This window comes from Etheostoma spectabile, chromosome 20 (assembly GCF_008692095.1).
Source record: "Etheostoma spectabile isolate EspeVRDwgs_2016 chromosome 20, UIUC_Espe_1.0, whole genome shotgun sequence".
Taxonomy (NCBI): domain Eukaryota; kingdom Metazoa; phylum Chordata; class Actinopteri; order Perciformes; family Percidae; genus Etheostoma; species Etheostoma spectabile.
This window is the reverse complement of record NC_045752.1, coordinates 1,959,709-1,987,587: the sequence shown is the minus strand read 5'-3', so window position 1 is coordinate 1,987,587 and position 27,879 is coordinate 1,959,709. Positions and strand designations below refer to the sequence as shown.

Below are 27,879 nucleotides of genomic sequence, written 5' to 3'. Positions count from 1 at the left end.
ACTTTGCTCCTGTAATGTAAAGGAACGGCAAAGCTTAATACAGTGCCATCTGTCTTCCAGCTCACAGATAATGCTGTGTGGGTCACTGTCTTGTGCTTTTGTCCTTCAGGATGTCTGTCAGCATCAAGAGAAGCTGAAGGGAACCTTGCTGTCTCTGTCAGCTGGTGCCCGAAGACTCAGTGACAAAGACCAAGCAGAGAGAACTGTGACAGAACTCAACAACAGCTATGACCAAAACGTACAGAAGGCAAAGGACAAACAGAGCACTTTGGAAAACCTGCTTTCTCTTTGGCAAAAGTATGAGCTATTTAACATAAGTGGGATTTTTACATCATGTGAATAAAAACAAAAATGGCTTATCCAGTTTATGCTAATGTAAACACTCCAATTGCAGTAAAGTACAGAGAACAGTGAAAACTGATATATAAATCTAAGACACCTCTCTTTCTATTGATTCGTTTCAGGTATGAGAAACAGCATTCAAACTTTGTTTCCTGCTTGGAGAGAAGTGAATCTGCATCCAAACCGGAGAGTCAGTATCTGGCAGCTGATAAAGCCAAGCTCCACACAGAGCTACAAGATTTGCAGGTACACTACATAAACGTGTGAAAAGACTTATGCTCCCACAACATGATGAATAAATGATACACAAGTAAAAAAGACAAAATATTTTGAATGAAAGTTTTTGAGAAATGTTATTTTCTCTTGCAGGCCTTGCACTCTGAGGTCCAGTCTCTCGCGCCTGCCTATGCTGAACTTGTATCTGTGGGGACATCTTTGTGTCCTACTGCACCAGAAGACAGAGTTAGGCACCTTAAAGACGAGCTGGAGACCCTGCAGCAGAGATTGCATGCTCAAAATGAAGTCCTTCCTCAAAGGTAAGAAAATCTAAAACAATCAAAATCATATTTTTTCTTTTTCTGTAATTTTTTTTACAGGTCACAGATACACTATTAATAATATTTATATTAATAGTAATGCTTTTTCTGTGGTGTATTTTTTGTATTGGTGTGAGTAAGTGATTAAATGTTATAAAGTCATGTTAAAGTATTTCAGCAGCTACAAATGCAGTTAATTCAGTGCTTTTCTAAAATATCAGTGGCCAATGCTGATGTGGCTATGTTTTGTCTCTGTGTTGTTTTACAGTTAAATATAGTGTAACAATGATGGGATATCGGAGTGTGAAATATTGGAGTGACTTAAAAGTATACAGTACAAATGCTGATTTAAACAGGTCTTGTCTCAATTGATTTGACTCACTATGCTGCTGTTTTGTCCCCCAGAATTAAAGAGCTTCAGAGCCACCTCTCGCTGGTGGAGCAGTTTGACCAGACCCTGCTCAAATTCTCCCATTGGAGTGAAACCATGCTCTCAAATCTGCACTCAGCTTCTCAAATCAACATCAGCAACCTGCAGTCTGCCACTACCCAAGTAAAGGTAACAACCACACAGTTTCATTTGTGCACTCAGAATGCAACTCCTTCCAGAGCCAATCATAGTCGGGTGGCTGACGAATTGCATCTTGCTTAATATCAAAAACTGATCCTCTATCAATTGCCTTTTACAGGAGACCCAGGCGGTGTTACAGAAGCAGTCCAGTGTGAGACTGAGTTTAGAGCAGCAGACCGAGAAGCTCTGTAAGTTCTGTGAGCCTAGTGATGTACAGCTCCTCCGCAGCAGAGCAGACAGCTGTTTGCAGCACTACCTGGAGGCCCAGCACATAGCTGAGCTCCAGTTAGAGTGCCTTGAAAGGCTTGAGGCTTTTCTGCAGACCCACGGTGTGGCTGCAGGGGTGTTGCGGGGTCTGAGGCAGACTGTGGAGAGTGCTGGGAGCTGGGACCGTGGAAGAGTAGAGGAGCTGCATCAGGAGCTGGCCACTATTGTCCCAGACATTAGCCAGCTCGAGACTCTAGCCGTTAATCTGGACAGCAGCCTCTGCAAAAGCCATCTCCACATTGGTGCTGATGAGGGTTCTCGTAAGTCATGCCGCATGCTGGCTGATTCGCTCAGTGCTGAGCTGGATGCAGTGAGGAACTTGCTTGGTACTAAGCAGAGTGAAGCAGAGGCCCTGGGGGCTCTCTGGACGTCATTTAGACAGCGTAAAGAACAGCTGCTCAAAGCTGTGGAGGACATTGAAGAAAAAGTCGACAACCAGAGCTTTAAAGAACCCAGCCTGCATGTGCTACAACAAAGGTAAAACATTATAAGAATGTTATCAGATACAAATACAGATTTGTATTTGAACAATACTATAATTTAAAACAAAGTATTTCTCAGAGCATTGAGCTGTTGCCAACTTTACCTTCTTTCTACATTAACTTTTCTGTCCTGCACCAGCAACTACATGAATGTGCACTACATCGTCTTTTTATGAGAACATGTGCAACACCAACGTATTGTCCTTCTGTTTGTCAGGCTTAGGTTCTTTAATCAGCTGGAGGATGAGCTACAGTCACACCAGCATGAGGAGCAGTGGCTGAGGGACAAGGGTAACCAGCTGGCCCAGAGAGATGCTGAGTTGGCTGGGGAGGTACTGAGGGAAATCAGCCTGCTGGAGACCACATGGGAGGACACCAAGAGGCTCATCACAGAGAGGTACTGAGGGAGTGGGAGAGGGTTTTTCATGAGTCAGGAAATATTGCATTATCAGAAAGTACAGGGTAAAAGACAAAAAACCTTACTCAAAACAAAAACTAATCAATACTAAGAAAGAACAAAAAACAGATCTTACTGGGAGAAATAGTCATGGTTAGTCATTTTCTTTTCTTATTTACGTTCCTTTTTTGCCATTGACGTGGATGTAAATGAGTCAAAAATCAATTTTTAGAGCTTTAGACTCTCTGGTGTAATTATGACGTATATGGTTGATTGTTTAAAGTGCATTGTGCTTCTTACATTACATCACTTCTGGGATGTGAAAGGTTCAAGCAATGAAAAACTTTGTTGTTTGTTGGCATTTTTTATATGTTTATTGCATGTTATATTTACAGTTAATTCACATAATCTTGTATGGGTAATACACGATCTCTCTCTCTCTTTGACAGACAGGAACAGTGCAATGTCCTTGTGGAGCTTATGCGAGAATACCAATCCCTGAAATCCTCCATCAGCAGCATTATTGAGAACACTGAACCTCTGGTTGAGATAAGCTCCGTTTTAAAGGACCATGAGGAAACCAGAAGGTCACTAACCAAGGTCAGTTCAAATTATATCATCTCACTTTCTTGTAATTAAACTGTTCATTGTACAAATCCAGAAAAAAAGTATCTTAGTTCTTGGTTTTGTCTCTATGATTGGTCATCAGAATGCTGTAAGGGTTTGCTGTTTTTACTTTATCTGTAGCACGAGGCAGTGAAGGTAGAGATGGCTAGCAAGCAACATGAACTGGACCAGTTTTCCAGTAAAGGAAAACAATTGGTGATTGAATTGAAGAAGATCCCCGAGTGTGACACTCAAGTGATGAAAAAGGACATGGAGACACTTGTTGATCAATGGCTGGATGTAAGTCTGATGTGTTGAATTGTTGTCAAAAAGAATACGAAATACTGCTAGGTTAAAGCTTTAACCAACGTGGTTTTTGCTACATCTCCTCACACCAAATTTAATAAGGCATTGGGTGTCCTTACAAGTACAAAAGACCACTCTTCTGTTTAGCCCACATAATGTTGTCCTTAGTGGTCAGAAGTGCAAAAGAGTTTAAAGTTTTTGCTCTTTCACATATTCAATCAGGAATCAGAATTGCCAAATGTAATTATATACATGAATTTGTCTAGAAACACTAATAAACAAAACACAATTGAAATTTTGAGCTTTGTGATCTAAAATTATAAGATTTTGTGACTTAATCCACTTTTAGGTGTCTGAGAAGATAGATGATAACATTGATCGCCTGAACCAGAGTTTGATTCTGTGGGAGGATGTGCGTAAAATCAGTGAGGACACTGAGAGCTGGACAAGCAGCTGTGTGATTGAACTAAATGAGAGCTTGAACAACCTAAATGACAGTCAGAGGGTGTCTGCAAGGCTATCCATGTTACAGGTAAGACTTCTGATATAGTAAAACCAGGTATAAATTAGTTCTACCTACTTTGGTACCTGATAAGTATGATATAGTGTTATGCAGATTACCAAAGAAAACCAAGAAATGAGGGGGTGTAATACATATTTTTCTAATTTCAAACATCCACAGGCTGAAATGGGCGAAAAGGAGCAGAAACTTGACACCCTGCAGAGAAAAGTATCAGAGCTGAAGAAGTGCACTCAAAATCAAGAGACCCCTGCTAAATTACAGGTACTAAATATTTTTTATAATCTAAATTTTGATTTTCTGGTTGTACTGTATTACACAAGTGATACTACATTTGCACTAATTGACCAACACATATTAACCCCTGACCCCGCAGGTCCTCCCCTTTACATGCATGTGTGCAACCCACAAATCTTTATTCTACTTTCATCAGGTGTTGGAAAATGACCTTCGTAAAAAGATTAACACAGTTCAGAAGCTACATGAGCAGGCCAGGGGAAACCTCATGGACTTTACTTCTCAAAGGAGACAGCTGGAAGATTACATCTCACAGATGTCTGCATGGCTAAAAAGTATGGAGGATTCCCTTGTTTCTTCTCCCACTGGATCGGATCCTGAGGACATCTGCAGAGTGAAGGTGCATCCTAAATAACAATGACATTGAACAACTCTTGAAGCTTGGTTTAATATGTATGCAATGTACTTGTGTAAACATAAGAAAAGGGGATTTCAATAGAAGTGTTTGGGATACAAATTGATCTTGACACTGTCACTGGTTTGTGATTTGTTTGTTCAGACAGACCTGAGGAGGTAAGGAAGCTTATAAACTAAACTCAGTTTTTAACATGTTTTAAAGGACCTTCAGAAAGAGTTGCACAATCAGCAGGGGAGTATTGACTCCACGAGGGAGAGCCTTAACACCTTGTGTAGAAAATATCCCTCTGAAGAGCTGGCTGGTTTGGGTTCTGCTCTCACTGACCTCATCAAGACTTATGAGTCTGTGAACCAGATATCTGCCAGAACGCTGGCATCACTGCAGAACTGTCTTCAGCAGCAGTTTAATGGTAAGAAATCCAAAGAACTAATCTGAAGAAAGTGTGTAGCCCACTTGGTTGAGTGTGCGCCACATTTGTTCCATTTTGTCCCCCCCCCCCCCCCCCCCCCCACCTTTCATGTCAAAATCATCAGCTGTACTAAATAAAGGCAAAAAAGCCCCAAGGTCACTTGATGTGGTAGCTTACGTGCCACACTGTTGTAATTCTAATGTTCTAAACAATACAATATTTAACAATACATAAAACAATTGCACTACCTCCTGTTCTGTTTGAATCTACGCCAGATATTAATTCTCTTTCTCCCCCTGCCTCCTCAGATCTAGTTCAGGAGTTCCATCGTTGGCTTTCAGAACAGAGGGAGATTGTAAAAGAGTGCTCTGACAGATCTGGAGACACTCAAATTGTGGAACGGAAACTGCAGAAACTAAAGGTAAAACTGAAACACTGAAGTAGCTGTTCACCAAATTATAGTATTTGATGAAGATGAGAGTAGAATTTTGAATGTGCTCTTATTTACACCTGTTGTAATGAAAAAATAAAATCCCTTATTCAAAAACATCCTATGTGATGGGAGTTACAAATACAAAGCTAAAAGTGATGTGGGTTCTCTGTCAGGGCGCCATGGATCGTGTGGAGGACGGTGAAGTACGTCTTACTCAGGTCTGTGAGGAAGGAGAGAAGCTCCTACTCCATCTTCCCAAAGCAAGCGCTGGGCAAGTCCAGCAGCACCTTTCCTCCATCCAGCAGGACTGGGACAGTTTTGTGGAGCAGTGCAGACAGAACCAACAGATCCTGGAAGACAGTGCATCACTCATGAAGGGGTAGGAGACTCACACAAACCAGGTCTGTAAAGCACTTTGTAAGCCAACCATTTATTTGATATTGTATTGTAAATTCTTCGTAGGTTTGAGGGTCGCCTTAAGAAGCTCAGGTGGTGGTTGGAGCACATGGAAAAGAGGATGACTACAGATCTGCTTGAAGCCAAGCAGCGTGGTCCTGAAAAGGCTGTGCTCGAGCAGGTGGAGGAATATCAACAGGAAGTGCTCAAAGAAAGGTGCTTTATCTGCTTCAAGTGTGTATTTACTAAGAAAAGAAAATTGACAATTAATTTTTTTCAATGTCTTTGAATGTCTCCAAAAGGATCCCTAATACTTGTCCCCAATCAAACATTGAAGTACTCTTTTTTTTTTTAGCTTAATTAAATTTGAATCCTTTCCCTTATACTCAAAAGCCCTTACTTCCACAGGCTCTCCTCAAGGCTGTGTTCTTTCACCACTGCTTTTTATTTTATAAACAAATGACTGTAGGAGTAAGTATGAGAATAGGCACTGTGTGAAGTTTGCAGATGACACTGTTATAGTGAGCCTTTTGAACAATGATGAGGAGGGGCATGGTCCTTTAGTTGATGATTTCATTGCGTGGTGTGAAAACATCTGTCTATCAACTTTTCCAAGACAAAGGGTATGATTATTGATTTCCATAGATCACAGCACAATGCACAAACTGTTATTCAGAACATGACTGTTAAGACAATAGACAAATATAAATATTTAAGTACCATCATTGACAGAAAATTATCTTTGGAGAACAACACAGATGCTGCCTGTAAAAAACCCCAACAGAGACTTTTCTTTTTGAGGAAAATGAAATCCTTTAGCGTGTGCAGGACTCTGATGACTTTATTTTACCAGTGTTTTATTTAATCAGTCTTAACATTTTGTATTGTGGTGTGGTATGGTGGTCTTTCAATGACCAAAAAGCGTAAGCTAACAAAGCAGGTAAACGTAGGATCTAAGGTGGTTGGGTGGGGGTACAGCTACCACAGCCACAACACATATATGATAAACGGGTCAGGGGTAAGGCTAACCAAATTTTAAACTGCTATGATCACCCACTCTTTGGGGAGTTTAATCTGCCGTTTTAGGCTACCCATGTTAAGAACTAGACGTACCTGGGATTCTATTCCTGTGCCTATCAGGAACCCAAATTCACTTGAGTAACATCTTATGAAATCTTTATACAGTACATGTTTATTTATCAATTTATTCCTGTCATTGTTCATTATGACATAGTGACCTGTTTACTTTGGGGGTTTTGGAGTAAGGAGTGTCTCCATTGATGTATTGATGTGTGTCCTGTTTTGTGTTTACAATGTTGTTGCATGCAATGTTGCATCTGGTGGTGCTTTTTTTTCTGTGTATGTGTGTTTTTTTAGATATCCTGCTGACCACTAAATTTTTTCTAAGGTTTTCTAAGGATAAATAAAGTTGAACTTGAACTTGAATTTGCAGGGATTCATTTGAGCGTCTGTGTCAAGAGGGCCAAGCACTGAATGAAGGCGGACGAGGAGATGGTAGTGAGACAAGAGTGGCAGCTCAGCTGCAGTCACAGCACCAGGCCTTACTGAGGCGTGGGAGGGAGAGGCTGCGCAGCTGCCAGCTCACTTTACAGGAGCAACAGGCCTTTGAAGAGACATTGCAGACTACCTGGGCCTGGCTTAACGGAGCCCAGGAGCGCCTGGCAACTCTCAACAGCACATTTGGCAATAAAGAGACTCTGGAGAAAAGACTAGGTCTTGTACAGGTCAGTGAATAATGTCCTTAACCATTAATATTGTTCTTTATTTTCTGGAAAATAAATTTTCAAACACAGGAATTATCTTCCCCTTGCAGGATTAACAAAGTATGTCTATGTCAGTATTTCATAGCTCTTTCTTGCTTTTAAACATGCAGGATATCCTACTAATGAAGGGTGAAGGTGAGGTGAAGCTCAACATGACCGTAGGAAAAGGAGAACAGGTCCTGAAGCACAACAGAATGGAGGGGCAGGAGGCCATTTGTTCACAGCTACAGAGCCTGAAGGATGCCTGGGCCAATATGTTGATGACTTCCATGAGTTGCCACAGGTAGGCAATCGTCGGCACCCTGGAAGAACAGTCAGGCAGAGTGATGATAACACCCACTAACATAGTTCATAATTGAGGGTAAATGCACTGCTTAATTTTCTTATAAAATTTTATTGTTGTCCATAGTCGTCTGGAGTGGACAGTGGCCCAGTGGACCAGCTATCAGGACAGTAAAAGCCAACTTGAGCAGTGGATGGAGTCAGTGGAGCAGGAGGTGGGGATGACTCTGCCTCAGCAGCCAGGCCTCAAAGAGAAGTCGGCTTTGCTGGAGCGCCTCAGGGCCATCCAGGCTGATGTGGACGCTCATGCAGCAGCACTGTCACGCCTGACAGACAAAGCAGTGGAGATGCATGAAAAAACTGCTGACCAGACATTTGGACCTGAATCGAGGGCGGAGCTCAATGCACATTTTGCTGATATCTCAGCTGTTGTCAAGGTGATCTAAATACAAGCACAAGCTTTTTTTGCAAGGTGGTCTAAGTGGCCACATCATTGCCAGAATTGAGAGACTGGTTACATTAAGCAATATGAGATAAAATGTCAGTATATTAAATTAACTTTAACTGTGATTGAACACATAAACTTTCAAGGTTGCAAACTGGCAAACCACTTTCCCTGCCACAGTATTAGTCTAAAACATACATTCAAATATTTTCAAATGCTATTTCTATTTCACACATTCATGTTGCGACAGTGCCTCATCCATATCTGGTATTTAATCTTTACATTGTCTTTTTTCTTCCACAAAGGGTAAAGTTCAGTCCATGGAAAGCATTGTGTCTGAGCACGAGCAGTATCTTGATGCTGTGAGAGACTTCAATGACTGGCTGATTTCAGCAAAAGAGGAACTTCAGCGCTGGTCAGATCTGTCAGGAGACTCAGTCTCCATTAAAAGAAAGCTCTCCAAGGTGCAGGTGAGAAAAAATCTGTCTCCTGGTCCCATCCAGCTGAGAGATGTTTTGTCCTCCAAAGCATTTTATGTTTATACCCAGGGTCTTCTCCCAATCGATTGTTGCCTAAATGCCTCCACCAGGAGGCACCTGGGATGCATCTTTACCAGCTGTTCAAACCAGTTCAGCTGGCTCTTGGGAGTTACTTTACTCATAACTATTTATTTTTTTTGACAGAGGTGACAATTGTGATCGCTTTTGGACTTTTCAGGAGTTGCTTGACTCTAAGCAGCGAGGCAGAGAGAGACTGAACCGGGTTCAAAGATGTGGGGCAGTGTCAAGAGATCACACTGGCTCAGGGGGCTATGAGGCTATGGAGCGAGAGGAAGCAGCCCTCTTTTCATCATGGGACCAGTGGGAACGGGGTGCACTGCAGACACGTGCTAGTCTGGAGACTGCCCTCTCCCAGATAGCCAGCTCTGAACAAGAGTTCAGTAGCCTGTCAGCACAGCTGGAGCAGGACCTGCATGACTTCAGCCGTCAGCTTAAGGACTGGCGTCTGCGGTTGGCTCAAGCAGAGAAAAAAAATGAAGGAGAGGAGGCTGTTAAAGGCTGGCAGATAGCAAAGGTAGGTCTCGGCTTAGTTTAGTTCCAATAATAAACTGCCAATAAAACAAGCAGTGATGGCAGTAGGTGACTAATTCATATGAAATGCTATTGTTCATTTGTATCAGTGGTTTGTTGTTTGTTTTCTACCCAGGACACTTTGGAGGAGCTTGTCAAAACTGAGCCCCTGTCTGAAAGTCTGAAGACTCAACTCAATGATCTGTGCCGATTCTCCAGGGAAATGGGCACACAGTCTGAGAGAGTGTCTGCTCTCATTAAGGAATACAACAGGTAAGAAAAGTGTAAATATGATTCACACATGATCACAGGTCACTCTGTTAGATTCAAAGCCTCAACAACCTATGGTCAAACCAACAAGAACCAAGAAGCCTGAGACCAAAGAACTTGAAAATGTTTGGATCTCTAAATTGATTAACAGTGATATATGACTTGTTTCTAGTCTCAGTCTCCAAGCGTCCAGGGAGTGCCAGAGCAAAGAGAAGCTGCTGGAACAAGGGTACCGCTCAGTCTTCAGAGAGTTCCAGCAATGGTTGGTCAATGCCAAGATCAACACGGCCAAGTGCTTTGACGTACCTCAAAATCTCAATGAGGCCTCATCTAGCTTGCAGAAGATTCAGGTACAGTACTGAATACAGTACAGTATGCGATGGAACATCGCATTAAAACGTTAATCTTGTACAACAAGAAAATACGCGTTGTGCCAGGTTCTAGCAGATTGGTATTTTCCACCTCTAGTCCCAATGAGGGAACCAACTCAATCAGCTTTTTGATATGCAACAATTTGTTGGTGTGTTTTAATTACATAAACTGTAACTAAATAACTTTCTGCCTCAGGCAGGTAGGCACTCACAGTTACACAGGAATTCATAGCCACATGTTCCATACAGTCACATATATCCACAACCTATCTCTTACAATTGGTGGTCCATATAAACATTTGGTGCTTATTTAGTCTGAATACAATAACACGGATATCTGCATCTTCATTGCTACATTGCTGCCTATTCAATGTAACTTCTCCATCTCCCCAGTCTTTTCATCTACTTGCATTTAGTCTTACATGGATTTTGAATGTTTGTTTTATTTTTATTTATTTTTTTACATGTGTTCATAATCAATAAATGTGTATCTTAGGTTCTGTCAGAATACAATTTGTTCCAGAGCATCACATAAGCAGAGCATACTGCACACCAAAAGGCATTCTGTTACAATGAAAGGTTACCTTTACATCTTTGTCCTGAATGAACTGAAGGTGAACAGTGTCACTACATGCTTGAGTTGTCAACTCCTCTCTGCTTCTCTCCTCAGGAGTTTCTAAGTGACAGGGATCAAGGTCAGTCGAAGCTCAATGCTGTGGTTGTGAACGGGGAACTTGTCTGTAGTACCGCAGCCAAGGACAAAGTTGACGCAGTTCGGGCTAAAATGAACACTGCCAGAGAGGACTGGAAAAACATGATGACCAACCTGCACAACAGAGAGACAAGTTTACAAGTAAGCACCAAAAATGTACCTTCTTACCAATAAGGGGTTGTTATAAGAATGGTATCCTAATATATTTTAAGTCAAGAAAACATCAAAATAGTGTCTTTATATTGTCTTGTGTGTTTCAGAACATTTTGTCTCAGATGAAAGATTTTGAGGCAAGTGCCGAACCTCTTCAGGAGTGCCTGAACGCCACAGAACTCGCTGTACACCAGAGCTGCACAAGGCTCCATGATCTCACAGCCAAGAAGCAAGAGCTTCACAAGCTACAGGTGCTAATGTCGGCTTAGCTTGAAACACCCCTCATGTTCAGGACCACTCATGTTCAAGTGCAACAACAACCATCTGTGTTTGAGAGCCAACTCGACTATTCCGGTCATTTACAGAAACTCACCATTCCAGCTATGTAACTGTGTTTTAGCATTGCTATTATTCTTTTAGGAAGCACTCCCAACACTTTATACTAACTGCCAGTTGCATACTTTTTGAATGACTGCCATCTTTCTGCTTTGCTACTTTCTTATGTTCTCTTAACAGTGTTTAGGATGTCTTGATTGTATGTTATGACCACCGAGAGCTTTACCAACATTAACATTGCCAAATGTCTCATCCTCTTTTGTTTTTGCCATGTTGCCATATTGCCATCTCTAACCCCTCGGCCTGTGTCTGATTTTCTTTTACTGTGTGTCAGCCTGCAAGCCTCTTAAATAACCTGCTTGTGCTCTTCCAGTCTGTGCTTGAGGAGTTAGCCTCTCACAAGATTCAGCTGAACAAGCTGAAAGAGAAGGCCCAGCTGCTGTGGGATGAACACGCGGCCGGCAAGGGTTTTGTGCACCGTGTCTCGCAGCTCTCTGCTCAGTACCTAGCTTTAACCAACCTGACCAAGGTACAGTAATGCCTTTCCACTCTGCTTGTGCACTTGGGCTTTTCTGGGGGTGGACTTCAAGAGAAGACAGAGGCACTAGACTGGAACGAGCTCTGACTTAACATTATTTCACAGTGATAAACAGTAAACGTACTAAATCACCACAACTAAATACTTATACAGAGAATAGAATATGCATGCTAATTTCCTTTATGTCTTTTATTCATCAGACTATGTGCAATTATCAGGTTGAGCCTGCTGTGTATTCAGATTCTAAATCCTATAGGGGATCATTTTCTGGTTGTGCTGTTATGTGGATCTGTAGGAGAAGACATCAAGGATTGACCGAATAGCCACTGAGCACCAGCTTTTCTCCCAAGGGTTGAAGGAGTTGCAGAATTGGGTGGCTGACACCAGCCACATGCTGCAGACTTACTGCGCCCCCACTTCTGACAAAAATGTTCTCGATAGCAGGATGATCAAGCTGGAGGTATAAAAGTCAGAAGCAGTTTTTAGAATTTTGAGTTAATACTGTCAAAAGCCATAATAGGGGTGTATTTAATTCCCATGTCTCATTGTTGCACTAGGCCCTGTTGACTGCTCGTCAGGAGAAGGAGATCCAGCTGAAAATGCTGATCACAAAAGGAGAATCGGTTCAGAGAAACACCTCAGCTGAGGGAGTGCCTGTACTCCAAAAACAAATAGAAGACCTAAAAGATTCCTGGGATGCCCTGCTCTCCGCCTCAATCCAATGCAAAAGGTTTATTCTCTATCACCACCAATACTTAAGAATGTGTTTCAAACTGCCTTTTTGTAGCTTCACAGCAACAGTAGTGTCTGCAAAAGGTTTTTCCTAAACTTGCTGCCACTAGTATTTTTTGCCAAGTCTTGTATTGCTGCTATTACTACAACTAAAACTACTGCACAATTGTCTGACTTTGTTGTACTCTTAAAAATTGGCAGTCAGCTAGAGGGTTCCCTGTCCCAATGGACCAGTTACCAGGAGGATGTACGCCAGTTTGTGGCATGGATGGAGCGTGTGGAGGAGAGTCTTTGCCCCACTGATAAACAGTGCCCAGAGATGAGAGACAAAACTGCTAATCTGAGCAAAGCCAAGGTACTGCAATATTCTCAGTCATGCTGCATACTATAAAAGGATAAATGTGATTTAGTTAAGTTCATATAGACTTACGAAAGGAGCCAGTTGAGGTGGTTCGGGCATCTGGTAAGGATGCCTCCTGGGCGCCTCCCTAGGGAGGTGTTCCAGGCACGTCCAGCTTGGAGGAGCCCTCGGGGAAGACCCAGGACTAGGTGGAGAGATTATATCTCCAACCTGGCCTGGGAACGCCTCGGGATCCCCCAGTCGGAGCTGGTTGATGTGGCTCGGGAAAGGGAAGTTTGGGGTCCCCTACTGGAGCTGCTGCCCCCGCGACCCGATACCGGATAAAGCGGATGAAGATGGATGGATGGATGGATAGACTTACAAATGCAGAATACTTTGGAATTTTAAACTTTAAATATTTCAAGTCATGAACATAAGTGAATGATAAACATGCACAATTGATTGATAGTGTACCCTTGTTTTTTCAGTTGTTGCATGAGGAAGTGCTCAGCCATAGCACCCTGCTGGACACCATCACTGCAAAGAGTGCCAGTATCGCTGAGAACTATGTCACACAACTGGAGCTCCAAGATCTACAAGAGCGCTATAACACTATCAAAGAGAATGCCATGGTAATTAACACAGAATGTGCACAGTGCCAAACAGTGAATCTTGGTTGAAATATATTTTAACTTTAGATACAGATTATTTTTGGGTACCTGTATTAAAAGTGATGTCCAACAGAGATTTACAAAAGTAAATTCAATCTTTACAAGATTGTATTTAATTGCTTCTTATAATTATCTATTGTAGTTATTATTAAGTTGATTAAGGAAAAGAGCATCACACTCCTGAAAACACAGTTTGAGTGCAAAATGTAAACAATTCAAGGCAATGGCTGCCTATCAACAAACCTGTTGTCAAAGTAAGTAACCAATTTGCTATCACACTATGACTCTGTATCATTATCTTCATTGTTGCCTCAGAGGGCAGTAGGCAGTGCGGAGGAGCTGGTGAAAGCCCACCAGGAGTATCAGCGGGGCCTCCAACTATTTGAGGATTGGCTGGAGCAAGAACAAGAGAAGCTTGGCTGCTACACCCAACTGGAGGGTGATGTTGATATGCTGGAAGAGACTCTGCAAAAGCTACAGGTCTGAACATTTCTATTCAGTTAATATATTTTCTGAAAGTTTAAAGAGCTAAATATGTTAAACCACATCTATGTAACTACAGGAACTGCAGCTGCACTGTACAGAGGGCCAGGCTTTGCTAAACACCCTGTTGGTCAGTCGAGAGTTGGCCATTTCCTGGGGCCTGCCTCAGATCGAAGACCGAGCGCTAGAGACTCTGCAACAGGAGTGGAAGTTGTACCAGGGGCGGTTGGCCGACACCCGGGCTCAGCTTAACAGTGCTCTGGCCAAACTCCGGCAAATGGACCAGAAGTTTCAGCGTCTTGACAGCTGGCTAAAGGGCATGGAGACCAAAGCACAACTGCGTAGCCACCGGCGGTCTGACTGTACCACCAAAGATGCTCAACTCCAGCTAATAAAAGTTAGTGTTACATGCACAGAAGCTATGCAAAATGACATGTTTGCACTGTTGTACACATCTGAATAACTATGCATAGTGTTCAATGCTGTTTTAGTTACCCTGAAAAAAACAAATTTTAAATCAGGGTAGGTCATTTCAGTAACATGACAATCAAAAGAAGAATCTTGCAACAAGTTGAAACTGAATTGGAAGCAACATTCAGACATATTTAATGGTCCTTTTTCGGTCAGACCTGGCAGGAGGAAGTGCTGGTTTATCAAGAGGAGATGGAGGGCCTCAGTCTCTTGGCTCAGCAGGTTCTGGATGAGACCCATATAAGCAGCCGGATCAGTTCCAGAGCCACCCAGATTACAGCCCGCTACCATGTCCTGCTCTGCTTCTGCATTTACCCTGGTAAAGATGTGTTTTATCCATAGCAATAGTATCAACTAATATATCTATATATTCTCTATACTCTATATAGATATATTATATATATATATTATATATATATATTCTTTCTATATATATATATATATATTATATATATATATATATATATATATATATATATATATATACACACTACCGGTCAAAAGTTTGGGTTCACTTAGAAATTTCCTTTGCACTCCATTATAGACAGAATACCAGCTGAGATCACTATTGCATTGTTTTTTAACCATGGCAGCAGTTTTCAGATTACATTATGTACTTACATAATTGCAAAAGGATTCTCCAATGTTTTTCTAGTTAGTTTTTTTAAATGAACTCAGATTAGTAAACAGAATGTGCCTTTGGAACAATGGATGAATGGTTGCTGATAATGGGTAATTTAGATATTGCATTAAAGATCAGCCATCAACTCAGATCAGCTGGTATTCTGTCTATAAAGGAGTGGTATGGAAATTTCTAAGTGTTCCCAAACTTTTGACCGGTAGTGTATATACATATATATACACGTATAGTATATTCTTATACCTATTCTCTATGTTTTTGTTAATGGTTATGTCTTGGTTGCTTGAGACCTTTGAAATGTTCCAGCAGCCAACCCAGAATGTCTGTTTAAAACTCTTTGTTGTAAATCTGTAATTTGACAGATTCTTTGAAAGACATCATCTCGTCAATTAGCTATCCTTTGCATTCTTCTCTCATAATTTTTTCCCCCTTCCTTTATATTGCAGGAGACAATCAAACAGCTCCAAGAGGAGGTGTCTTGCATTGAAGAGGCCCAGTGTGTGTTCAACACTTTCTCAGATTGGCTCAGCGCAGCTCAGAATAACTTCAGCACTGTGGCTATCAGTGTTGATGTAGTGGACCGCTTTGCTATGGACAGAAAGATGAAAAAACTAGAGGTAAACTCTTTCACATAGAGCACCTATCTTCTGTATTTTTTGACTGCTCTGTAAACAACATTCACAACATGTGACTCCAACATAATTGTACATGACTAGTCTAGCCTGACTAAGTTGTTGCTGATTTTTTAAGACATATGTTATCTGTGGAAATTACTATCAGACTCAGAAATGTGATATCTGTTAAGAACTTAACAACACAATCACATGTACCTTTCAGGCTCTTCAGGCAGACATGGAGCAGGGTCACTCTTACCTGAAGACAATGAGGGAGAAGACAGAGCGATCCATGGCATTCTTGGAGGAGCCTGAAGCAGAGCAGCTGAAGGAGGAGGTGGACAGCCGCCTCCTACAACTAAAGGAGTTGATGGAAGCTCTGCGAACAGAGCATAGCTCCCTCGAGAAATGTATCTCACTCTCTAAAGACTTTATGGATAAATACAAGTCCCAGGCCCAGTGGGTGATGGAGACCAAAAACCTTTTAGCATCAAGTGTAGAGCCTAAAGCTGAACTCTACCAGAAGAAGGCTCAGCTAGCAAAGTACAAGGTACTTAATATTGTTTAATCTTTTCTCTCGGAAATACAGTGAAAAGAAACTTAATTATTTTTATCTACAATATTTTGCTTTCTTTCAATATTTGCAGACCATCCTGCAGACAGTGCAGTCTCATGAATCAGCTGTGAAATCTGTCTTTGAGAAAGGAGAGGCCCTGCTCAACACAGTCCACGACCCCATTATAAGTGACAACATGAAAAAGCTGCAGGCTGATTACCAAGATCTCTGCTTAGCAGCTAAGGTATGAACACTACAACTGTATGCTGTTTCTGCTAAGGTGTAATTTAGGTAGTCAGCATTGGATAGCGGCTCACATGAGAAATCTGTCAAGAACAATTTAATTTTTTAATTTAACGATTACATGTTATACATCTAATCGAATTTCTGAGATTGGCTGTGTGTTGTGTTTCAGACACAGGTCCAGAATCTTGTTGAGTGGGTAAAGGAGCACGAGGATTACAACAGTGAATTGCAAGAGGTTGAGAAATGGCTCTTACAGATGTCCAACAGACTGGTCACCTCAGACTCCATGCAGACCAGCGGTATGGAAATGGCCACTCAGCATCTTGCCCGACACAAGGTAACGTTGTCCTACAGTTTTTCTTTTACTGTAACATTAGGTGTTCAGTTTACATCATTACATGACTTCAAAAGTTGGTTTACAATTACATGGATTACTTTTGTTAACATGTATTTTAAAATACCTGTTTTTTAAGGCAATAATGGAGGAAATTGCCAGTTTTGAGGAGCGTCTCACCAGCTTAAAGCAGAAAGGAGAAGGTCTCATAGCCAGCTGTACAGACCAAGTTCAAGCTAAGATCAGTCAACAAGTCCAGGCTCACCAACAGGGAACCAGAGATAGCTACTCTGCCATTTGCAGCACTGCCCAACGTGTGAGTACACTGCAACTATAGATATTTTATCTTTTTAATTTTCTTCTAACTAGGAAACCTGTCTATTTGATCATTTTCAGAATTTATTTTTTTATGATATAAAGGTAGTTAAGGTCTTACCTCACCTTGTTTATCAGGTATACCAGAGTCTGGACCGGGAGCTGCAGAAACACGTGAACCATCAGGACACTCTCCAGCAGAGCCAAACCTGGCTCTCCGCAGTGCAGGAGGAGCTTCAGCTCAATGATCAGGGACCATCTGGTCTGCAGGAAGCACTAAAGCAGGTAACTGACACAGTAAAATTGTGCCTACTCTTGGAAAGCAATAGTTGGCGGGAGGTTATTTTTGTATAATTTATTTTAATCAATTACTTTTGCTCACACAGGTAAAGCACAACAGGGCCCTTCAGGAGCAGGCCAGCACGTACCTGGACCTAGTGTGTTCTGTGTGCGACCTGTCTGATGATGCTGTGAGAGTGACAGCTGCTCAGGTCCAGCAGGTCAAACTCACGGTCAGTACATATTATATTGATCTATACTACATTTTCTTATATTAATAATTAAAATATTATAATATTATATTATAAAATTATAAAATAATAAGTGTGTATGTGTGTGTGTGTGTGTGTGTATATATATATATCATTTAAAGATATATCATGAGTGGTATAGAATGTGGGCTTTTTCACAATATACAATTCTGCAAATATTGACTGTAGGAAGGTGTAAATGTGTTTTTGCAGATAGAGGAAAGAATGTCCAGTGCCCAGGAGCTCGCAGAGGGCTGGAGGGAGATTAAGGAACAGAAGCAAGATCTGAGCAGCTTGTTCCAGGATATGGAGCAGCAGCTCCTCAGCCTCTCCAGAAGGCCTGCGGAGTTGGAGACCAAGATAGCTCAAAACATGCTGTCTCAAGCCAAGGTAGGGAACAGTTTCATAGCCGTTTATTCCTTGATACGGAACACAAAGGGGCACTCTTCCTTAATCATCCTCATCAAATGTCTTTTGAATGCTTATTAAAATGAAGATATGCTGTTTGTCTACATGTTTGTATTTTACCTCAACTATACAGTACAGTGACTCTAAACATGATTGTGTTGGTGATTTTGTTACTTTTATCTAATCCAACATTTTGGCTTGGATTGTGTAGGGATTAAAGGGAGGAGGGCCTACTGTTGGATGTATTAAGGGTAACCTACCACTGTTGTGCTTGTCACACAGGAATGCAGCCAGCAACTGCAGTCTAAAAAGAGTACCTTGACCACGATGACAGAGACTGTGAGCAGATTGACCGGTGGCCAAGAGTCTCCAGAACATGCAGAGCTTGACCGTCTGGGCCATTCCTGGCTTGAGCTTTGTCACCAGGCCAACAAGCTGCAGAGCCAGAGAGAGGAGGACCTGCAGAGGTCTAAAGAATACCATGACTGTATCACTGCAGTGGAGGCGCTGTTTGAGCAGGTGTCCAAAGAGTGGGACAATCTGGCCAGGTGTGTTTGTACAACAAGACAACATTTAGTCAACACATACTGCTGTGCTTTGATTCTTTTAATCTCCTGACAAGACCAAAATCGATATGTTTTATTTTAGGCTGCAAGAAAATGCCAGTTGTGCTGTCTATTGTCATTTTCTTTGTCAAGGCTCTTTCTACAAAATTCAGGGATCAAGAATAGTGGACCTCTGTGTAGGGCCATTACACTAGACTGAGCGCAAAGCTGTCATTGCAATCAACTTGGGAATTAATTTTAGACATTATCCACAGAGTTTGTATTTCAGTTCTCTAGATCAAAATATTATATATTTGTCATGTCATATCCTCCACATAACACTTGTGAAATTCCTTTTTTTTGTGTTACAGAACGGATGCTGAAAGTTCATCTCAGCATTTGGAGGCATTACGGAAGCTTGCAGTAACTCTGGAAGAACAAAAAGCCACAATTGAGGACCTTAAGGAACAGAAACAAAAAGTCATCCAACATTTAAACTTGGATGACAAGGAGCTGGTAAAAGAGCAGATCAGCCACTTTGAGCAGCGATGGTCTCAGATGCAAAATCTAATTGAGAGGAAAATCCAGGACTCAGTGGTGACCCTGGAAGATATGGGCCAAGTGGAAGCCCGTCTGAAAGAAGCTCGGGACTGGGCAGAAGAGCAGCAGCCTGCCCTGTCTGAGGCCATGAAAATGAGTCCTCCTCCAGAGTTGGCTCAGAGCTTTCTGTTTGACCACCTGAGCATCTGCAGTGAGTTGGAAGCCAAGCAGCTCCTGCTGGCACAGGCCATGGGCGATTCTGACCGGGTGCTGGCCCGGCTGGGCCTCAGTGAACGGCAACGCCTCCAACAGCTGATTGTTGACACTCAAAATGAAGTGGAATCTCTGAGTGTAAAGGTTGTGCAGCGGAGAAAACACCTCAGCAAGGCATTCACAGAAAGAACACAGTTCCTGATGGCTGTGAGTCAGTCCATTTCCTGGGTCCAGCAGAATGAAAAGAAGGCCCAGGCGGAGGAGTACATTGCCTTGTTACCTGATGACCTGGCCAAGCAGGTCAGAACATGCAGGAACATCCAAAGCAGCCTGAAAGCCTATCAGAGCGAGCTGACCTCCTTGTGGTCTCAGGGGAGGGACCTTATGAGGGATGCCAGCGATGAAGAAAGGAATGAGATTCTCACAAAGTTGCAGGAGTTACAAAACATCTTTGATAAAACATTACATAGGTGTGGCCAGAAACTTCAGGAGCTGGAAAAAGTACTGGTTTCCAGAAAGTATTTCAAGAATGATTTAGAGAAAATATGCGTGTGGATAAAACAAGCTGATATAGTTACGTTCCCAGAAATCAATCTAATGGTTGGAGACGCTGAATTGGAAGCGCAGCTACAAAAATATCAACAGATAGTTGAGCAGGCCATTGAATATGAGAATCTTCTCCTAATTGTACAAAGAGCTGGTCAGGAAATACTGCCCAGTCTGAATGAAGTAGACCACTGCTATTTGGATGAAAAACTCAACACGCTCCCCCACCAATACAATAGCATATTAGCACTAGCCAAAGAAAAACAGGAGAAAATCCAGCAGGCCATTCTCACAAGGAATGAGTACACCTCTTTCATAGACATCACTCATAAAGCCCTGAAAGAGCTTGAGGAACAGTTCAATAGTCTGGGCACACAGCCTGTAGGGCTGCAAACAGAAGAGGTTGTCAGTTTGCAGAGTGACTACAAAGCAATCCAGGCAGACCTGAGCAACCTCGGTGTAGCTGTGAGTGAACTGAACCAGAAGAAGGAGGGATTTCGTAGCACAGGTCAACCATGGCGCCCAGAGGAAATGACTCTGCTTGTGAGCCTGTACAACGGCCTAAAGAGGTTGGTTGAACAGAAAGTAGAGCATCTGGATGAAACCTTGGAATCTTTTGAGGACCACAAGGCAATGGCTATGCAGGTTGACTCTGAGTTAAAGGCCACAAAAGAGCAGCTGGTAAAAGTGAATGCAGAGACGCAGTCAGCTGAGGAAAGGCTGAAGAACTACCACACTCTAGCAGGGAGTCTCCAGAGTGCCAACTCTCACTTGTCAAGGCTCATGGAGCAGATGGACACTCTTGCACCCCGCGTGGATCAAGCAGCCCATGATGCCTCCAAGGAGCAAGTGGTTTTGTGGCAAGACGAGCTGCGATCTCTGCAAGCCGCAGTAGGGGATCTGATTGAAGAGTGTGAGACCAGGTTTGTCCAAAGTAAAGACTTTGAGACAGAGATGAAAAGGACCCTGGACTGGCTGCTACAGGTCAGGGATGACCTGGGCTGTGCTGTGATTGTTGATGTGAGGGTGGAGAAGGTGCAGGAGGAGATCAGAAAGCAGCAAATCATGCAGGAGGAAGTGCAGTCAAAACTGAGAATAGTGGCTGCTCTTAGTAGCAGGGAGAAACAGGAGTATATCAGCGCAAATGAGCTTGTCCCAGCCCACGTAGACACAAGCCTAGAAGAAATGGCCAAGCTGCAGGCTGACGTTCAGAAAGCACTGTGCTCCAAACAGGTGGGACAATATTACATTCAGTATTCTGTGGTAATCATCCATTCATTTTAGTGAAATGCTTTATCTGTAATGCTGTTTGTTATAGTTACCTTAATGCCCATATGCAGTATTTGATTTGTCATTTGTTGTGAAGCATTAGAATACGTGCATTTATGGCAGAATCTATATTTTATATTAAAAAGATGATTCTTTTTTTTCATTGCTTTTGTGTAAAGATTACTTTGGAGGACGCTTTGGGATTGTGCCAGAAGTACCACTTTAGGATGCAGTCAGCCTGTGAATGGCTGGAGGATGCCGTGTCCTTCCTGCAGCAAGCTAGTATGGGCGTTGACGTGGAGAACTACGAGGAGTGTCTCCGGCAGCAGGGAGACATCATGGCCACAGAGCAGGAGTTCCTTATCCACTTGGAGGAGCTGCAGGCCCTGCTGCCTCAGCTGGAGAACCTGGTTAACCCCATAGCTAAAGAGCAGCTTTGTGTGAGCGTGGAGTCTGCCAAGCAGAGAGGCGTGGAGGTTCGAGATCAGCTCCAGTGTCACCAGGATGTCCTTCAAAGGTAGTGAGAACAACAAAATGATGGTGCATGTCAGGGTTGGGACAAAAAAAAAAAAAACGGCAATATATCATTGTCCTTCTTTGTGTGATACAAGAAACAATACACTGGTGCCAAATTTTGATATTTTAGTTAATAAAATAATGAGCTTGTGTCCAGATCAACACAAAAACAAGTTTGTAATTACTCAAAAGTTTAAGCAATAAAATATGTCAAAGTTTACACACAAAGAATAATTTGTTAAGCTTTTAAAATGTATGAGCATATAATTTATACAGGTTTTACATACTAAGGTTGGTTTTGAACTAAATTTGCATTTCTCTGTGCCTTTTTATAAAGAAATGTTTTTTTATTAATAATTATAGTATGCTAGTACAGTTGCTCTATAGTTCTGTAGTTTTAATTACTGAGTGAAAAGAGAGAAAATCGGCACTTAACCTTTTCACGGGCATTTGGTATTCATAATTAGACCAATATTGTGATGTATCATTATAGGATTGTCTAGTAATATATTGATTATGGAAGCATTGCTGTATTGATATTATCTGTACCGTGAGCTATTTATCGTGGGGTTTTGGGAGGTACTGTAGCAAGTGATTCCCACGCCTAGTGCAAATGTAGTATACCCCAACAATACAGAACGTTTGGTAATAATGGCATTTAATCCTCTGCTATATTTTGTTTTTCACAGCTGTGTGACTCAGTGGAAGTCATACCAGGAGGCAAGGCAGACAGTTATTGAGCTTATGAATGAGGCTGAAAAGAAACTGACTGAGTTTTCCACTGCAAAGGCAGCCACAAGCCAAGAGGCTGAAGATAAGCTATGCAGTCATCGGGTATGAGAGGCCAAAACAAAGGCATTTTCCATACAAAACAAATGTGTGGTGCTTCAATGAATGCTTAGTTTACGAATTGTCTCTTACATTTCCAGTCCCTTGTCTCACTGGTGAATGGCTTCCAAGAGAAGCTGAGTGGTTTAGAGGAGCAAGCTGCCCAGCTGGAGCTGGTGGGAAGTGATGTAAGCAAGGCCACCATCAGTCGCTCCATGACAACCGTTTGGCAGCGATGGACACGACTACGAAGCGTGGCGCGGGGACGAGAGAGAGTACTCGAGGACACAGCACAGGATTGGAGGACTTTTAGAGAGAAGGTACGCAGACCACAGGAAAAATATTTACTTTATAATAAAAAGTATAGTTTTTTACAAGTAGCTAAACTTTCTCAATCCTTTTGTTCAGATGGTGAAGGTGAGAGCAGTCTCTGATGAACTCCAGAGTCGTTTCCCTGACACTGCCGTGGAGAAGGCTTCCAAAGCCACCCTGCAGTCTCTGTTGGACCAGCATGACTTGCTGAGCCAAGACTTGGAGAGAGAGCTCTCCTCCCTCACACTGCTGCGCCAGTACGCTCTCAGCCTGCTGCACGATGTGGAAGTGCCATCTCCAACAACTGAACAGGATGAGCTGCCCAGTCTGAAGGAGATTAGAGCTGTTCAAGACCAAATGGAAAGGTAGCAACAAGATAAACCTACAAACTGTTGCAATTAAAAAGTACATCTGTCTTAAAATTTGTCTAACCAGTAGTATTGTTTTAATTGAGATGTTTTAGTAAAATTCAAAATAAAAGCAATTTGTTTTTAATATTTTGATTTTAGAAAACATAACATTTTCTTCTATTTAATTAAATCAGGTTACCTATATTTTGCTATACAGAACTTCAGTAGAGTTTTTTTTGTCTTTGCCCTCCAGCCTCCTGACACAGTCTAGGACAAAGCGGGCACAAGCAGCTCAGGAACTAAGGGACAGAGAGGAAGTGGAGAAGGAACTTAGTGTTGTAAAAGCCTGGATTCAGGAGACCAGAGAGCTTCTTCTCAATCCCACACCAGACATTGATTCTCTGCTGCAGGAGCTTGAGGTATATCTTACATCTAAAAAAAGGAAACAGCATCTTTCTTCTTCCATCTTCTTTTATCTTTGAGTCAGCCCTAGGACACTTCTATTTGAATATTATTATTTCTAATAAAAGTTACATGGGTACTCCATTTGTTCCATTATAGGTTGTACATGGAGAAGTGATCACTTATCGTCAGCACGTGGATAAATTAGCAGAGCAGCAACAGAGCAAGTACCTGGACCTCTACACTATACTGCCCTCTGAAATCTCTATGCAGTTGGCTGAGGTCTCACTTGCATTGGGTGCTATTGAAGATCAGGTACGGTATCATTTGAAAAGCTTTCAATGTAAAAAAGACCTTAATAGACTCTTTAAATGTTGTATCATCTAAATTGTGATGTAAAGTAGTCATGAATATTTCTTAATATGTTTTAGGTTCTTTCGAAAGAGAGAGAAATTCAGAAAATCAGAGAAATAAAAGAGGACTTCAGCTCTAGAATCCATGACATTTCCGAGAAGCTCAAAGCAATCTCAGCTAAATTCAAAGAAAAATCTCCTGATGTTGATCATGCCAAAGAAGAAGTCAAGGTGGGTTAACTTATTTCAGCTTGGTCTAACTGTGGACATATAGTTGACTACAGCTGGTTTAGAAATACTATCCTTCAAGGCTTATAGATACAAAATAATCAGGATTAAAAAATGATGTATGTTGCATTCCTCTTCTCAGAGCATGGCTGAGGACTTGGACAGTTGTGGTCGCACCCTTTCAGAACTGGATGCTGCTGTACAAGAGTTTGGCCGCAGAAATCCTCTGCTGGCCAAACAGCTTAGTGACTCCATCAGCAAACTGTCAGAGATGCATCACCACACAACACGGCTAGCAGACTGTAGGAACAACTGGCTTAAAAAGGTTGGCTTTTCAGGTCCCCTTTACAAATGCAAATGTTGTTTTATTTTATGCTTCAGCATTTAAAAAATGTGACACTGGCAAGCATACTTTATTTGTTTGTGTTGTGCTTTAACCATGCGGCTTCTGTCATATCTTGGTTCTTCAGGCTGTCTGCTATTTAGATGAGTATAATGAGATGCTAGACTTCATTGTGAGGTGGTCGGAGAAAGCCAAAAGCCTGGTGAGGGCGAACATCATCTGGAACTCCTCTGTTCATCTGCAGGAGCAGATACGGCTTTACCAGGTGAGTTGGGGGTCCAGAGAGCATCCTCATAAGTTCAATGGTGATAGTTAACAGACAGGACATTTTAGCTTTTTTACAAAGTGTTATTGGTCTCTCTTCCCTCCATATTATTTATAAAAGGAAAGATAAAAGGATGGACATGATTTGAGCTTGACTCATGCTTATTCACACACAGTTCACAGACGCGTCAGGATTTTTACCTTTGCGCACATTACACGGGTTGCCGAGAAATCCAAAAAAGAGGCTATACCACAAGTGCCTTTTATCCACTGCCTTGTTGCCATGTGCTTTAGGCTGTCCTTCGTGAGTCCCGGGAACTCCATGGAGACCTGGAATCAATGGCAGAAAAAGTGGAGCTTCTGTCTGAGGTGCTGCAGGTCGAGTCCATGAGCCAACAGGTTTGTGAACTTAGTCGACACACTGAGGAGCTTCAGCAATGCATCAAGACACGACTGCAGAGCTTGGAGGATGCAGATATGGTAAAAAAAGATTTGTCATCTATTACTTGTTTGTAATGTTTATGAATTGCCTTCTCTTCCTGTTTTATTATATTTGACAAGAAGCATATTTATAGCTCATACCTTGTGATTAATATACTGTATAATTGACTCATTTACAATGTGTCTTCAGAGTATGGAAGCCCTGGAGTATGAAGTTAAGGCCCTACATGTTGCTTTGGAGCAGGTCCAAGCTACATTGACATCACCAGAGTTGGCACGCCAGAGCCTCAAAGAACAACTGGCTCAGAGACAGGTAACCATGCCACATGAAAATAAGCTAGACAAGCAAGATATGGCCTGTCATTTGTCACAAAGCACCTCGGATCCTTACTTTGCACATTATAGCAGTTTCACACAATGTAAACCTTCCCTGTTTTTGCAGCGTCTGTTGGCAGATATGGAGAGCTTAAAGCAGCAGGTGCAGGCAGTGCAGCTGTGTCAGACTGCTCTGCGGGTCCCAGAGGAAGTGATGCCCAACCTTGCCATTTGTCGCACAGCACTGCATCTGCAGCAAGAGGCCAGTCAGTTACAGCATGTGGCCATTCAGCAATGCAACATCCTACAGGTACAGTAGGGGGCATTATTGCTGAAAAACACAGTGACTTCATATTGTAGTAACGTCATATTGTCCTGCATTCTGGAATAATATGCAATGCATAGTGTCTGTAGAAGGGCACAGCTAGCAACTTAAGTCACAGTGCTGCCAAGTAAACAAGCTTGATGATTTAAAAAGGTTTCGCATAAACTGAGAGATTCATATAGTTTTCTCCATATTTTGAGAGGTTTACTCTTTTTAAATTCTGCCAAAGAACCAAAACATTTTGGAGGTGTTTTACTTTTCATCTAACCTTACCAAAGCAATTTCATGTTTTTAAATCTAGGAAGCAGTGGTGCAGTACGAGCAATATGAACAGGAAGTGAGAGACCTACAGGGACTGATAGAGGAAGCACACTGTGTCATTCAGGACCGTCCGATCCCCACAAACAACATCCAGGAGCTGCAGGCCCAGATCCTTCACCATGAAGTATATAACATTAATTCACAAATAAACCACTTCTCCTGAGCAGGAAGAATGGAATTGAAGGAAAGGAACCCTTAATAGTCATCAGTTTAACACAAGCATAACAAATAAAGTATGACATGCTTGCATGTCTTTATAAATTTCTAGGTAACCAACATAGACAAGAACTTAACATGTGAATTGAACACAGAAAGGGACACTGATTTGATCTCTATCTATCTATACAATCTATTCAACTGACTACAATCCTCTGTACTGTGGTGTTATAGGTAAAATTTCCTCATAGCCCTATAATAAGTTGCACATTTTGTATTTTGAATAGGAGCTGGCCCAGAAGATCAAAGGTTACCAAGAGCAGATTGCCTCACTAAACTCAAAATGCAAGATGCTGGCAGTGAAGGCCAAGCATGCCACCATGCTGCTGACCGTGAGTGATGTGGAGGGGCCTCCAGAGGGGCTGCAGGAGATGGATGGGGAGAAATCAAAAAAATCTTCAGCACAAGCTGTCATGGTTAGAGAACATAATAAACCACATAATATAGTTCTGACAAATCTGTTTGCATTATTGGTGATGGCATTCTAAAGGGGTTTTTTGATTTAATTTGACTGATGTGTATTTTTGAAAAGTGCATTGTGCCAATTTCATATAAAAACAAACAAATCGCATATGATTAATCTTTCCCAATCCACCTTGCATGTCTGCTTTTCTGTTAATGTTTCTTGCATGGCTTGTCAGATGATGGCTGGCCGCTGTCACACACTCCTGTCTCCTGTAACAGAGGAGTCTGGGGAGGAGGGCACTAACAGTGAGGTTTCTTCTCCTCCTGTCTGTCGCTCTCCTTCTCCCATCACTTACACTGAAGCCACTATAACCAAGGTATCTGCCTTCCCTCTTTCTCTTTATAGTTTTTTTATTATCATTTTGGTCTAACAGCAAAATTGCATATACTTTTTATGTTCAAATAATAAATAAATTCATAAATAATTTCTCTAATCTGTCCTGTTTACTCAACTAAGCACTCTCAATTGATTCAATTCAATTAATGCAGAAGTCAAAATTGAACCAAGGAAAGTAATAATCTATATCTATTCTCTGCCTGTACCTGCAAGCTCATCATGACTAACAATGAATTAGGGGCTTTATAAGTGTAGTTCTATCTGGTTGCCATGCGTTTCATCACTAATTTGTAATGGCACTGTTTGAATGTGTTTTTAGATGGGAAGAGGAACTCTCACAAGAGCTCCAATCCAAGAATTATATGACCCAACGTTTGAGTCTGTGGCCAACTTAGATGACTTGCAGCGCTCATGGGAGACATTAAAAAATGTGGTATGTATATAATACAACGCGTCAACGGTTCCCAATGATTGTTATCGTGTTTTCAGGATTAGCTCTTTTACATTGTTTTAATTGGTCTTCCAACAG

General features: G+C 41.9%; 1 protein-coding gene across 4 annotated transcripts in view; it reads left to right on the top strand.

Annotated features, from left to right (window-relative positions):
• The window catches only part of syne1b (spectrin repeat containing, nuclear envelope 1b), an 83,122-nt gene that overhangs the window by 27,986 nt on the left and 27,257 nt on the right, over positions 1-27,879 (top strand). For 2 of the 4 annotated variants that reach the window (XM_032500788.1, XM_032500787.1), the window contains exons 1-28: positions 14,272-14,504; positions 14,735-14,897; positions 15,665-15,835; positions 16,056-16,382; positions 16,480-16,632; positions 16,804-16,971; positions 17,108-17,284; positions 17,422-17,568; positions 17,670-17,795; positions 18,027-18,203; positions 18,504-18,769; positions 19,138-21,298; positions 21,514-21,851; positions 22,540-22,684; positions 22,780-22,998; positions 23,087-23,355; positions 23,594-23,759; positions 23,902-24,057; positions 24,174-24,326; positions 24,466-24,648; positions 24,794-24,931; positions 25,225-25,410; positions 25,562-25,684; positions 25,814-25,996; positions 26,313-26,456; positions 26,776-26,964; positions 27,190-27,330; positions 27,670-27,783. In XM_032500788.1, the coding sequence (XP_032356679.1) occupies positions 14,868-14,897; positions 15,665-15,835; positions 16,056-16,382; positions 16,480-16,632; positions 16,804-16,971; positions 17,108-17,284; positions 17,422-17,568; positions 17,670-17,795; positions 18,027-18,203; positions 18,504-18,769; positions 19,138-21,298; positions 21,514-21,851; positions 22,540-22,684; positions 22,780-22,998; positions 23,087-23,355; positions 23,594-23,759; positions 23,902-24,057; positions 24,174-24,326; positions 24,466-24,648; positions 24,794-24,931; positions 25,225-25,410; positions 25,562-25,684; positions 25,814-25,996; positions 26,313-26,456; positions 26,776-26,964; positions 27,190-27,330; positions 27,670-27,783 (6,750 nt within the window). In that variant the 5' untranslated portion in view covers positions 14,272-14,504; positions 14,735-14,867. Of the gene's footprint in view, positions 1-109; positions 298-464; positions 589-711; positions 879-1,283; positions 1,438-1,567; positions 2,194-2,415; positions 2,596-3,044; positions 3,196-3,342; positions 3,502-3,856; positions 4,040-4,189; positions 4,292-4,460; positions 4,665-4,883; positions 5,092-5,399; positions 5,513-5,697; positions 5,904-5,986; positions 6,137-7,373; positions 7,666-7,814; positions 7,988-8,113; positions 8,424-8,736; positions 8,902-9,148; positions 9,506-9,637; positions 9,775-9,943; positions 10,122-10,812; positions 10,996-11,114; positions 11,259-11,716; positions 11,873-12,176; positions 12,342-12,438; positions 12,612-12,814; positions 12,969-13,441; positions 13,586-13,939; positions 14,105-14,186; positions 14,505-14,734; positions 14,906-15,664; positions 15,836-16,055; positions 16,383-16,479; positions 16,633-16,803; positions 16,972-17,107; positions 17,285-17,421; positions 17,569-17,669; positions 17,796-18,026; positions 18,204-18,503; positions 18,770-19,137; positions 21,299-21,513; positions 21,852-22,539; positions 22,685-22,779; positions 22,999-23,086; positions 23,356-23,593; positions 23,760-23,901; positions 24,058-24,173; positions 24,327-24,465; positions 24,649-24,793; positions 24,932-25,224; positions 25,411-25,561; positions 25,685-25,813; positions 25,997-26,312; positions 26,457-26,775; positions 26,965-27,189; positions 27,331-27,669; positions 27,784-27,879 lie in introns of those variants that run through there. The other 2 variants (XM_032500789.1, XM_032500790.1) reach the window with 2 other exon arrangements.